Source organism: Ceratotherium simum, chromosome 34 (genome assembly GCF_057802395.1).
Source record: "Ceratotherium simum simum isolate JZ-2026a chromosome 34, ASM5780239v1, whole genome shotgun sequence".
Lineage (NCBI taxonomy): Eukaryota > Metazoa > Chordata > Mammalia > Perissodactyla > Rhinocerotidae > Ceratotherium > Ceratotherium simum.
Genome location: NC_141933.1, coordinates 9,289,528 through 9,303,667, shown reverse-complemented (window position 1 = coordinate 9,303,667; position 14,140 = coordinate 9,289,528). Strand labels below are relative to the sequence as shown.

Sequence of the window (14,140 nt, the reverse complement as noted above, 5' to 3'; positions counted from 1 at the left end):
TTTCTGACGCTCTGCAGAAATGTCTAGAAGCTTGTGATAAAAAGAAAGACTGAAGTCCAGGGTGGGTGCTGAGAAGGCACCTCCCAGCAGAGAGCTGGGAATTTCAGAGCCAAAGTCTTAGGAAGAGAAGGAACATGTGAGGAGCTGGGTGCCGATCCCGTCTCTCTCAGGCTGCGTTTTCAGAAGCAGAGCCCAGTCCTGAAACTGGGCTCCTCTCTGCTGTATTGCTGTGTGACCTTCAGGAATCACTTAACCTCTCTGAGCTTCTCCAGTAAAACAGAGCCGTTAAGACCCACCCAGCAGGGTTTATGTGAGGAATAAATGATATGGGAGCAAAAGCTGTAAAACCAGTTATGCCCATGAGAGGGTTGAGACCTCGTGCCCCCAGCTGGGTGGGTGCAGGGAGCATGAAGGGGAGGCCTCACTGCCCAGGCTCCTCACCTCAGGCCCAGAGAGAAGGTGGAGGAGGGGTTGGGTGACACAACCCCTCACGCCCTGCCAGCTGCTGGGAGAGGGACAGTGGCAGCTCCAGTGGGCACCAGGCCCAGCCCAAGCAGCCCAAATGTCAAGATGTCCCGGAAAAAGGAGGCAAAACTCATCTGCCCTCCCAGGCTCCTGACCTCCAGGCCTGTTCTAGTGTCCAACCTCACCCCCCGTGAATCAGGACTGCCCCCCAACTCATCTGGGGACCACCACCTCCTGCCGCCAGGCACTACTCAGGGTTTTCACAAGTCACCTGGAATCCGTACAGCAGCCCCATTTTACAGACCAGGAAACGGCTCAGAGATGGGAAGTAACTGGCCCAAGCTCTCAGAGCTCCCCAAGAGGCACAGCCAGGATTCCACTGCAGGTCTCCCAGTGGAAGCCAAAGGCCAACTTCTTTCCACTACACCAAGTAACTCACACGAAGATGCTGACGGCAACCAAGTGATTCACACGAAGATGCTGACGGCCACCAAGTAATTCACACGAAGATGCTGACGGGGACCAAGTAGCGACCAAGTAATTCACACGAAGATGCTGACGGGGACCAAGTAACTCACACGAAGATGCTGACTGCGACCAAGTAATTCACACGAAGATGCTGACCGCGATAACCATCCCCGTGGCGTTGCCTCTCCATCACCTTACTCTAGGCCTGAAATGCCCTTGGCTGTTCACTGGCACACTCCTACTCACCCCTCAAGACAGGCTCAAAGTCCCCGCCTCCTCAGTGCCTCCCCTGCTGCCCTGCAGAGTGTCACAGCTGCCCCCACGGCCACAGCCCTGTTTATCAGATGACTATAATTGTTGAGCGGAGCCCGTGGGAAGGAGTGATCCGTTTCCACGCCCAGCCCGCCAGCTAGACTAAGCAGCCAGCCTGGCACACACAATGTTCTCAGTAGGGGTTCGTGGCCTAGAGGGACACATCGCTTCCTCCTCAAGCCCCTCCCAGCCTGCGGCCCCTCCAGAGTGGGGAAGACCCCCCTGCAGGGCCCAAAGCCCCATTGCTGTTTGAGAAGGATCCTCTTCCCCAGCTCCCCTATGCAACTTAATGAGCTCCACAGACATCTGCCAGAACATCAGGCAAACTGAGAGGGTCACAAAGAAGCCCATAAGTTTAGAGTCAGAAATCAGAGCAGGCCCACCCATTTCCTCACATTCTGGAGCCTCGGTTTCACTTTGGATTTTCACTTCTCCAGTGGCAAGTTTTTAACAAGCCACAGATTTAAGGGTGCACTGTGGCTGGAGGAGGGAAGGCAAAGGCTCCCGGCCCACTCGTTCCAAGCAAATCTGGAACACGGAGAGCAGAGAAACGGTCAGTGCTGGCACTGACCAGGAGGCCTCCCAGGGAGGTCCAGGGAACAGCTTTAACCAGGAACACTGGTCAAGCCCTAAGAGCCAGGCAGTGGCACACCCAGTACCGGGAGGTGGAAGCCATATTCCCTGGGTGCAGACAAATAGACATGGGTTGTCCGCAGAGAATTTTAAAACAATACGACACAACAGAAGTCAGTCTGCTGTGTATTACCACCATCTGCCAACAATTTTAAATAATAGTGATAAAATACTACTCCCCCTAAAGCTATTGTATTGTTTTAAGTTCTCCTTGTGGCAATTACTGCAGAGATTTAATAATATATATGTGAGCCTCAAATTAGCACATTTTTATTTCTTATTCTTTAAAAAACTTTGTCTTCTCCATGGCAGTTCAATCAGAGAACACCCAGTCATGCAGTCAGCCGCTGACACACAGGCTCAGCTACACATGTCTGTTCCCACAGCGAGTTCCGAATGGCTCAGAATGGTTTGAACTTTCTGCACAGTTTGTGTCACCAACCCCTGTGGTTCTACATTTTCCTGTGTTTAAACAGAAGACAAAGAGCCTGCTCTCTCTAAACCATTCGTAGACCACCTGCTTCTGGGTTGGAATTTCGTAGATAGCAGAGCAGCTCCCTTGCTGCGATCTATTGCAAGTCAGCCTCAACACAAGGGTTTTTAATTTAAAAATTTTAAAAAGAGGGAAAAAAGAGTCTGCTCTCCCAGTGCCAGAAGAAACTAAAAAGAAGTGTTTGAAAGCCTGAATCATTTTCACCAAGAGCCAGACTCTCATTCTAAAGCAATGGTTTAAATAAATGTCAATGTTTACCATTGTTCAGCTGTTTTCTCTGACTTTTGCAGAAGAAGAAAATCTCGGGAGAATTTTGCCAAAGATAAAAATTTATGATGAATTTTCTGGTGAAGATGTTTTAGTGAAAATGTTTCAAATATGGAGATATTTAGAAGCCACTAGAATTGATTTAGAAAAAAAAAAAGACAGGCATTATTGCAATGTCTGGAATTTATTATGAAATGGGATTTTTACGAATCTCTGACAAACTTATCCTAATGTTTAAGGCTTTTCCTATTTGGATATCTGTTGGTTCATATGAAGAGAAGCTTTTGAAATTAAAATTAATAAAAAGGGTTCTTCAATCAACTGTTGAGCAAAGATGAATTGACAAATCTAGCTTCACTGAATATTGAACATGAACATGCAAAGAAGATCAGTTTTGACAAAGTCATGGTCAACTTTTCAGAAGTTAAAGTTCCAAAACAGAAACTGTAATGTTATTATCATTCATTACTGTGATCACCCTATATGTAAGAATAAGTTGTTTTCAAAAATACGTGAATGCAATTAAAAACCATTAATCCATTACTTTTTTCTATTTTTCTCTCTAACTTTATTGATTTTTCATTTTTTATTTTTTCACTGACATGACTTCATATACAAAGTTCAATAAAAGAAAATTTTCACTAGGTTTCTTTTCTGGACATTATTACTATTTATTTCATGATTATGACTGGAAATAATGTCAGATGAAAGAGAGAGAGATTTAAAAACGACAGCTCCAGGCATCAAATAAACCAGGTACACTCTGATGCCAGGTGCGGTGTGAAGCTCTTTACCAGGACTGAAATAATAATAATAATAGTGAATTACAGTTGAGCACTCAATAAGTGTGTGAAGCACTGTTCTGAGCACTTCGTAAGTATTCAGTCATATAATCTTCACTCCCCGGAACAGAGGGGTTTTGAAACTTGATCCAAGAGACGCAGCTAAGTGCTCAGCGGGAACACAATCCCCGGGGGTCTACCTCACAAGCCGGGCTCTGAACCTCTCTGCCGCCTGCCAAGGCCCTTTATGATTTCCGAACCACATCACAGGTTAGAAAACGAAAACGTGAGAGCTTGGAAATTGCTGGCAGGGCTGGTCATGAGGTGCGGTCAGCTCAGACCAGAAAAGGCCCCTGCGGTCAGACCCAGGCGAGGCCTGGGGTAGCAGCTCCTGCCCCACTCAGCCCCAGCGGCCAGTCCAGGCGTTCTGGCCGGACTCAGGACGGCAGCACAGGGCCTTTGTGGAGCAAGTCGTCCCTTCTGCCTCCCTCTCCATGTAGGTCCCGCAGGGCCTGCCTTCCCGGAGGCCGGTTTCAGCAAGGCGGCCTCCACACCTGCCCTCGCAAGTTCAGGCACCGAGACGACTCCAACAGGTGCCCGCTGACCCACACCCACTCCTGCTGCCCAGCGGCTGCGGAGGTGTGGCCCCACCTCCTCAAGCATCGTCTCCCTGAAGTGACAACTCAGGCCCGGGACAGCGAGTCCCCACTAAAACACGACCCCCAGCCCCAGCCCACGCCCGCCCCACACTTACGATGGGCGCGCGCATCTTCTTTCGTGACGTGGACCCTCAGTTTCAGGCTGGAGTTCGCTTTCTCAGCAGTGTAAGTGCCTGAGGCAGGGAGAGCAGGAGATTCTCTACGTCGTAAACAGGAAACAGCGTCCCCGAGACCCCAGGGGACGGGGGTTTCTGGTGGGGAGACCGTGCGCTGTGCGTCTCCCACCGGATTCAGGCACAACCGCCTACTCCCTCGGAGTTCCCCGCCCGCCGCCTCCCTGCCCTGCACTTGGCCCAGAACGGACGCATCCCCTGAAGGGGGCAGGGAGGGTCACCCGATACTGAGAGGCTTGGCGGCCCAGCTGCAGGGAGCGCGATCGGTGTCGCCTGCCCAGGGCGCCGCGCCCCAAAAAGTCGGCCAGGGCGCCGCGCCCGGCCCTCCCTCCCCGGTCCGCGGTGCCAGGAGGCGGCAGCTGCTTGCAGGCTGCTCCCCAACTTGTTTACTCCCGCCTCACCCAACTTCTCCCTCTCCCACACAGCCCTTGGGACCCGGAGAGCCGCCCCAAGCATCCCACCCTTTCTTAAGTCCCAGGAAGAACATGTCCACCCACCTCTCGGACTTGGAGGCAGCGCGGCCGCCACTGCAAAGAGAACGAGTTTAATGGCCGCAGAGGCCAGACCGGCGTGAGGTCACCCCGCCCCTCCCTGTGTGACTGGCTAATGAGAACGACGCAGAGCTTCCTGCCCCTGGCACAGGGACAGCGGGCTCCGGCCTCTGGGCTGGACAAGCCAGGATGCCTCCCTCTCACCCAGACCGCCTCTCCCCACGTCCTCCTCTGCCCCCCTCTCCCCGACACACTGGATCCAGCTCCAGGGCCACCTCCTCACCTCTTCTACACGCACTCTGCGGGCCCCCCAATATTTAAGAACGTGTAGTACTATACTGTTCTGTGTACACACATCACACTGGAGTGCAATCAATTTACTTACCTCCTCCACTCGAGTGGGCTTATAGTTCAAAACTATAATAAATTTTAAAGCCATTTGAAGGCAAGGGTCTAGCAGAGAGTATTTTTACCTATTGGGTCTTAAGCCATCAGATATCCTTCAAACCTCGCATACAGTAGGCATTCCATGAATGAAGGAATGAGCAAACACAGGGCCTTCCTCTGCACTGGCTGTGGCTCCACAAGAGGAGAACCAGCTCCGGTTCATCTCTATATTCCCGCCACTCCCAGCCAGCACTGAGCCTTGGGATCAGGATGCTTGGGCCAAATCCTGGCCCTGTCACTTGCCAGCTATGGGGTCCAGGGCATCCTTCCCTCTCTGAGCCTCAGTCTGTTCATCCGTAAAATGGAGTGATGATGATCTTGTACAATGTATAAGATAATATATAAAAATACATTCCTCAAAGGGAGAGCAACAAATGAAACGATGCTTATAAAAATGCTGAGCTTGATGTCGGCACATGGTAAATCCTCAGGACACATTGGCTATTATTTACACGAGGAAAGGTACACGATCGTCAACATCACACATTATTCACCAGCTTCCCGACAAGGAGAGTCAGAGGCAATTTAGATAAATACCAGAACGCTCTGTGCATTACCACTCACCCAAGAAATTGTCATATGTATTGAGCAAGCAACTCTCTGTAAAGTGGTCCAAATCCAGGATGGAGAGGTTGGGTTTTGAGGAAACCAGACTGACTTCTGCTTCTCCTTACTCTCTGCTTCCAGAATGGCCCAGATGTCACTTACTTTACTTGTTTTTCCTATTGCTGTGCCAGGAAAAACAAAAAACATCCTGAGGGGCGGGGATATCAAGAAAGAGATTTTTACCTTTCACACAGCTCTCAAAAGAGGAGCTCTGTACGAAAGGCCCCAGGACTGAGAAGCTGCCAGCAGATGATGCCGGCACCATCGTCAGCAAGATCATCCCTAAGCCCCATTCCAAGTCCATCACACGGGACAGGGGGACAGCCCTGCCAGGATCAAACCAATACCTGCCTCCAAAGCCTCTGGTCTTTTCTGCAATCACAGTCACGGAGCCCCGTTCTTCTTCTTCTTGTGATAGGGGAGAAACATTTATTTTTAATTATTTTAAGTCTTCCATTCTCTGCCTTCTGAGGAGGATGAATTCTCCTCCAGGAGAATCCACTCTTTTGCTGTCTCTGAGGAAGGGGTAACTGAGAAGGTGCGAGGAAATGGCACAAGGCTAAACGCTGTGAAGTGGGAGACCCTGTGGGGGTTCTGAGCGGGTGGGGTGGGAGGAGAAGGCCAGGGCAGGAGGAGAGGGGAGAGGGGAGGAGAGAGAGGACAGGCAAACCGCATTTAAGGAGCAGAATTCGTAGCAGCATTCCGTGATAACATGAGGGTTTCTGTTGCTTAACAGCAACTCTAAAAACAGGAGGAGTAGGGGCCAGCCTGGTGGTGTAGTGGTTAAGTTCACATGCTCCACTTCAGTGGCCACTGGTTCACAGGTTCGGGTCCTGGGCATGGACCTATGCACTGCTTATCAAACCATGCTGTGGCAGGCATCCCACATATATTTATTTTTCATTTATTTTTTTAATTTATTTATTTTTTGTGAGGACGATTAGCCCTGAGCTAACATCCAATGCCAACCTCCTCTTTTTGCTGAGGAAGATTGGCCCTGGGCTAACATCTGTGCCCATCTTCCTCTATTTTATATGGGACGCTGCCACAGCATGGCTTGACGAGCGGTGCATTGGTGCGTGCCCAGGATTTGAACCTGCAAATCCCAGGCCACCGAAGCAGAGCACGTGCACTTAACCGCTTCAACACTGGGCCGGCCCAGGCATCCCACGTATAAAGTAGAGGAAGATGGGCACAGATGTTGGCCCAGGGCCAATCTTCCTCAGCAAGAAGAGGAGGGTTGGCATCAGATGTTAGCTCAGGGCTAATCTTTCTCACCAAAAAAAAAAAAAGCAAAAGACAGGAGTAGTCCTCAGGAGAAAGGTCCTGAGGCTCCATTAGCCAAGTGAATACAGGCCTTTTACATGTGTCCCAGCTACTCTGGTGAGGCTTTGTAATTGCGCCAATTTTGACAGTTTGCTCTGACCAGAAAAATCAGGCTTTTATGAAAGAAAAGGAAGGTGAAGTACAACTTCTTCCTGAATCCCCTATCTCTGAAACTCCTCAAGTCCTACAGAAGCTGAGAACAAATCCCTGTTGCGAGGCCCTGAAAAGTTCCTGATACTGGCCCTGATATGGGTCCACTACATTAAACCCAGCATATATGGGATTAAAATCAAAAGCACTCACTCCCTTTGCTTGCTTCTCTAAGTTATAGTCCTATGTAAATATTGGTTTTTTTAAACCTTTCTATCCCTGAACTTCCCAAGGCAAATAGAAGTTATAGATTGTTAGAGCCCAGGTGGCCTCATGCTAACATCTTGGCTAGTTACGGGTCCTTTGAAGTTTTATTACAGGGAAACTGATATCCAGAGAATATCAGGAAGCTGAAGCTTCCCAGACCCCAACTCCTCAGCTTACTGGTGCCAGAATCCACCCTCCACCACAGAGGCAGGCAACCAAAGACACCCACCTGTGATTCTCTTATCTCACCACCCCCTCCCTGCAAGCAGCCTCATAAGGCCAAACACAGGCTGGTGGGAAAGGCGCCAACCAGCAAGGCCACAGGCTCCCCCTCCCTACAAGCAGCCACATTCCTCACAACCTTTGAAACCCCTTTCCTCCCATCTTTCAGGGAGATGAGATAAATTTGAGAGCTGACTCTCATCTCCTGGCTGATGTCACCTGAAATAAAAACCCTTTGCTTGCCATAAGCCTGGTGTTCCAATTTTTATTTGGCCCCTCTTGTGTGGCAGGTAAAGAACCTGTGTTTGTGTCCAGTAACAATTTGGCAAGCCAGCCAGGGGGCTCTTGGCCCGTGGCTCCATGGCCCTGGCCAACTGGGATTTCCTGGAAAGCAGTCTATCAGCTGCCTAGGTGATTTGCCCTAGGGACTGTCCCCAGTACTTTCCTTCTGACCCAGAACTGCTGGCCCTACACACATTTTCTTGTAGCAAAGAAACAGGCTCTAGATTTGTTTGTGTTTGCTTCTGGTGAGTCCACAGACTCAATCTGGAATAGGGTAAGTTGCCTCAGGGATGCCTGTGAGCTCTTTTCCCCTCCATCTGGGGTCTTTCCATTTAAGGCAGGGCCATCTGGGGCCACTTCCATTTGTGGAGAGGCTATCTGGGCACACATTTGGAGTGGGAACAGTTGTACCCTAAATCTGGGAGCTGGTTCACTGGTGTCTGGTTTTTCTGTGTCTGGATCTGTATGTCTGTCCATCTCTGTGTAACAGAATGGGGAACATGCTGTCTGTCCCCAAGCGGAGCCCATTGGGGCTGATTCTGAGTAGATGGTCTGATCATAGTTATGAGCCAATGTCTAAAAAGGGATGATTTTCTTTTGTAACACCACATGGCCACAATATTCTTTAACCTCCAGAGAGTAAATGGCCAAACAATGGATCCTTAAGTTGGAAAAATTTTTAGAGAGCTCTCATCATAAACAACTGTTTTATTGGTGCCTATGAAAAGACCAAATTAAAAGGAAAATACAATGGGGGCCAGCCCAATGGCATACTGGTTAAGTTCACCCACTTTGCTTCAGCAGCCCAGGGTTTGCAGGTTCAGATCCCAGGCACGGACCTATGCACCGCTCATCAAACCATGCTGTGGCAGTGTCCCACATACAAAATAGAGGAGGATGGGCACAGATGTTAGCTCAGGGCCAATGTTCCTCAGCAAAAAGGGGACGACTGGCAATAGACATTAGCTCAGAGCCAATCTTCCTCATCAGAAAAAAAAGAAAGGAAAATACAATGACTAGTCTTAAGAACTTAATCAAACTTAGGGTCTCAGCTTCTTCTCATGGTCTTACAGATGCTGATGAAAACAATAAGTTAACAAAAGAATAAAAGGAAGCTGAGGAAAAATAAAGGGACTCTTTTCAACAAGGTGGAAATTTTTAAAGGAGTTTTTAAAAATAAGAAGAAGAAGAAGAAGGTAAATAAGACAGTGGATTAGATAAGACAAATATTAAAGGAAAATAAAATAAAGAGAAATCAAAAAAGGAAGAGTCACAGGACTCATCCCAGCAGAATGGAAATCTTTAACTAGTTATTAAAAAGGAAAATTGGATGAATAGAGCAGACATGAATAAAGTTAAAACAAAGGTTTGTTTTTTTTTTTAAAGATTTTATTTATTTATTTTCTTTCCCCCCAAAGCCCCAGTAGATAGTTGTGTGTCATAGCTGCACATCCTTCTAGTTGCCGTATGTGGCACGCGCCCTCAGCATGGCCGGAGAAGCAGTGCGTCGGTGCGCGCCCAGGATCAGAACCCGGGCCGCCAGCAGCTGCGCGCACGCACTTAACCGCTAAGCCACGGGGCTGGCCCCACTTAAAACAAAGGTTTTAATAAAACACTGCCTAAGATTGGATGGGCTAAAGGGACCCCCGATTGGCCCCCCAACATTAAAGGACATCAGACAGGCCTGTTCTATTCACCCCAGTTTGAAAAAAAAAATTAAAAAGCCAGAAGGCAGAGATCACAATGAGAAACCTGAACAACAATTGTTTGGGGCAACAGGTAGGCTGCTAAGGTCGATAAGACTATAAAGATTAAAGTGTTCAAGCTAATATTACATAAAGAGATTATGTCAACTTTGCCTGGATGTTTTTTTTGGAAATAAATGTTAGGTCTTGCTGGGAATCCTTCCCCTACACAGATTATAATACCGAAATTTGTTAATGAAATCCTAATATAAGTTGTAATTAGAGGTATGAGTTGATAAAATTAAGATAAAGTTTTATAAAAGTTGGTATATTTAAATGGGCTTTATATAAAATGATTACATCTCTTTTTTTCTGATTGTATTGTGGGGATAAATCTGCCTTTCAGACAATGTTAATTAAACATACTAAAGGGGGCTGGCCCCGTGGCTTAGCGGTTAAGTGCGTGTGCTCCGCTGCTGGCGGCCCGGGTTCGGATCCCAGGCTCGCACCGACACACCGCTTCTCCGGCCATGCTGAGGCCGCGTCCCACATACAGCAACTAGAAGGATGTGCAGCTATGACATACAACTATCTACTAGGGCTTTGGGGGGAAAAATAAATAAATAAATAAAATTATTTAAAAAAATTATAAACATACTAAAGGGAAGACGATAAGGTTGCCTGAGCCCACACCGTATGAAATAAAACTAGAGGCTAGTATCAGGTCCTAAAAGGACACTAAAGGCTCCCTTCCAAGGTAAATTGGTCTAAGGTTAAATTGTACACTTAGAAAGAGGGCCTTTGTTAAATGCTTTGTGCAGACTTTTAAAGGTATGATACATCGTCCTAAAGTTTTAAAACAATTACTGTGATGTCTTTGTGTATATGTGTGTCTATATATATGTTATATATATATATGATATTTTACCTCCGGATGGTATGGCCAAAATTAAGAGCTCTATTTAGTTGGCTTAAAGTAAGCACTTACATAAATTATTTCTAAATGTAATAAAAACTAACCCAAATGTCTTTCAAGTTACCATGATATGAAATAATCTTTAATAAATATAGACTTATTTAAGTTTGCTGGTTTGATTTAGAATAGGCACACCCTCAGAGTTATCAGCGTTGGATATGATGCAGACAGGCAGCCTGGTTCACTGGTCGAATGAGCTCCTGTTATCCCTGTTACACAATTTGTCAGCAAGAGTAATAACTTAGAATAACAGCTGATTTTGTTTGATGTCTCATGACGTTTTTGTAGACAATCTAAATATAATTATTGAGGACAGGTAAACTAAATAGATGTAAAAAAGATAAAAGTTCTTGGAGGAACTTTTTAACAATAATTATGTTTTATGGTATATATGCTTGAAAAATAACTTCCAAAATCTTTTTCGTAACTTAAAACTTTAGAGTTTTGCTAAAGTAAATGATAAAACTTGTTGAGTGTCTAGGTCATTTCCACATAAGATAAAATATTAAAAATTGATTACTAAGCATAGATTTACCTGCCTTTGGTTTCTTATCTCAAAGAAACTGAAAGAGGCTTGAGTTTGTTGATAAACATGTTTTGTGCATGCTGAGGAATTTTCTATGGGAAAGCACATATTTCTAGAAAGTCTGTATACAAGGAAACTACAATGTATATTTTCAGTAAAAGAGGTACAAAAAATAAAGATATTTTTATTTATTTTGTTAAAGAAAGATAAATTTGTCCTAAAATACTAGGAGGGAAAAAAGAAGACAAGGGACAAATTCTAAATATAAAAAAGAAAGTTATAAAAGGTTTGTGGAGGAAGAATCCTGAGGAAAGAGTTTTATACATGGTCAAGTTGGCTAAGATTGAAGTAAATCTAATTAAGTAAATAAGTTTCAATATCAAAAGTAGGCTGGTACAAAATTAGAATTTGGCTTTCTCTTAAAAGGAAAATTTTCTTGAACTTTTTGTCTGCTCTTGATAAAAAGAATATGAAAGGTTTGGGGGGGTTGGCTCTTTTAACTCTGCCTTTCACTGTTCCTGTTGTCACTTTGTTTTTTTTTTAAATAATAATTTTATTTATTTATTTTTCCCCCAAAGCCCCAGTAGATAGTTGTATGTCATAGCTGCACATCCTTCTAGTTGCTGCATGTGGGACGCGGCCTCAGCATGGCCAGAGAAGCAGTGCGTCAGTGCATGCCCGGGATCCGAACCCGGGCCGCCAGCAGCGGAGCTTGCGCACCTAACCGCTAAGCCACGGGGCCAGCCCATTGTTTTTTTTTTTTAATAATTTTATTTACCTGTTGTCACTTTGATTGAATGGATAACTAAGCATTGTTTCCTATTTGACCAAATGTTTTAAAACTTTTTGATATTTTTGACAAACTTCCTCCAAAATTAGTCTTCTTTTGACTTAAAAAGAAAACTTTAAGAATTTCCAATTAGCCCTGAAACTTCTCAAAAAATTTTTCTCTCTTTCTATAAAGAGGGAGATATTAAACTAACTAAACTTATTTGTCATGTTAAATTACATGGGAAACATTATCAAATAAATGATAATAAGCCTGTCTAGGTTATATCGTGTGGGTAAATGTTATTGATATAAGTGTTTTAAAAATTATATAACATTCCTAAAATTCTGATCTGTCCTGATTATCAGCCATAATTCTGGTTATTATCTTAAAGTGTTGTATGTCACAGAAATAGCCAAGTTCTCTTTGTCAATTTCTATTTTTAAGTCTTTCATCATTTACAGACAGCTGATTTACTCTGATGTTTTTGCAAATATGTTTCATCTTCAGAAAGATTCACTGAAAGGACTCTGACACTTGCTCTAGAATACAGGTTTCTAATAAACTTCCAGATTATGAAACTGAGCTGAGTAAGAAATTACAGAACTGTAACTGAAAAACTGATGGCCTCATAAAACTGCTAACAGAAGATCAAGGGTTGATTACGTGAAACTAAATGAACTGATAAGGATGATTATAATTTTTATGACTTTTTATTTGAAATATTGCTCATGTTTTTAATGTTTTGTTTTTTCAGATTTAAGAAAAACTTTTTCTGTTTTCTCTTAAGCTAACTATGACTTATAACAATTTGACAAATTATACTTTTGTAAACAAAATTAAAACATTTATCTTTTTCTCCCTACCTGATCCCTCCAGAATTTGTAAACTCTTAGTGGATAAGTATTATTTTCATGGCAATATGGTTGTCTGCATAAGTTCAATAAGAATCTGTTCTCCTTATATCAGAACACAACTGGAAACACTGGTTATATTACCGAAGCTTTGACTGGAATGTCATATTTGAGAAAAATATATATAGACTCAGATATGACCAGACAGCCTTTGAGGAAGGAAGATTGACTTTATGGAATAAAGCTACTTGGAAATATTGGCCTGACACCTTGCTTACAGGGTGTCCAGCAACCTTACCAGGTAAGTAAATAGGGTAACTTTTCTGGCAGGTGCAAGGAACTTCAAAATATTATGGGGAACCTCAAAAAAAAGAAGAATTCACCCAAATATGTAGGTATTACATATGTAATACATATGTAACTACATATGTAGAGTCTGATAAGTCCTTTGTCTGTCTTTTCTGGCCTCGAGAGGCTTTATTTTTTTTTTATTTATTTATTTTTTTATTTATTTATTTTTTTCCCCCAAAGCCCCAGTAGATAGTTGTACATCATAGCTGCACATCCTTCTAGTTGCTGTATGTGGGATGCGGCCTCAGCATGGCCAGAGAAGTGGTGCGTCGGTGCGTGCCCGGGATCCAAACCTGGGCCGCCAGCAGCAGAGCGTGCACACTTAACCACTAAGCCACGGGGCCGGCCCTCGAGAGGCTTTAAAGTTCAGTCTGAGATTCCTTATAAAAAGTTCCAGCAAAGCAGATTTAAAAGAGCCTATATGATCAATTGTTATTCTTGCTGTACTTTTATAAATAATTGGGCCAAATTTATTGAAACTAGTCGTATTTTACAAACCAATGACTTAATCTGGCTATCTTTGGTAAAAATGAGGGTGATTATAGAGAGAAAAATTGTTTCAATAGAAACTATAATACACATTTTTGGATGTTAGATTTTGGTTCTGTCAATTGTCTTTGAGGTTTTGTTTTCTATCTGTAAACTGGACTGGATCCTGAGTTCTTCTAATCTCCTGAAATATCTGGTACCATCTCCAAACTAACGTTTTCCATTTTTTCCATCATTTTCATTTGGAATCATTGAGAACTGAAACTGACCTTTTTCAGATTCCTGCAGATTGAAACAGATTCATGCCTGTTGCTGTGTAAGCCCCTCAGAAAGATACCTGAACACCCAATGACACTACCAGAGACCCTTCAAACTGCAAAAGATGCTTTGGCTCTGACTTCTAGAAATCTTCTTGATTGGCTGCGCCCTGGTCTCAGGAACTGGCTTATAATGTGCTCCAACCATTAACCTTGTTTTTTCTTTTTGTTTATCTAGAAATACTTCTTT

General features: G+C 44.5%; 1 protein-coding gene across 2 annotated transcripts in view; it reads right to left on the bottom strand.

Annotated features, from left to right (window-relative positions):
- PLAAT3 (phospholipase A and acyltransferase 3) overlaps nucleotides 1-4,856 on the bottom strand; it is a 28,754-nt gene extending 23,898 nt beyond the window's left edge. Inside the window, exons 1-2 of one of the 2 annotated variants that reach the window (XM_087422753.1) lie at nucleotides 4,750-4,856; nucleotides 4,175-4,252 (exon numbers count right to left, since the gene is read on the bottom strand). In XM_087422753.1, the coding sequence (XP_087278879.1) occupies nucleotides 4,175-4,189 (15 nt within the window). In that variant the 5' untranslated portion in view covers nucleotides 4,190-4,252; nucleotides 4,750-4,856. The remainder of the gene's footprint in view (nucleotides 1-4,174; nucleotides 4,253-4,749) is intronic. The other variant, XM_087422752.1, reaches the window with a different exon arrangement.
- Between the last annotated feature and the right edge of the window lie 9,284 nt (nucleotides 4,857-14,140).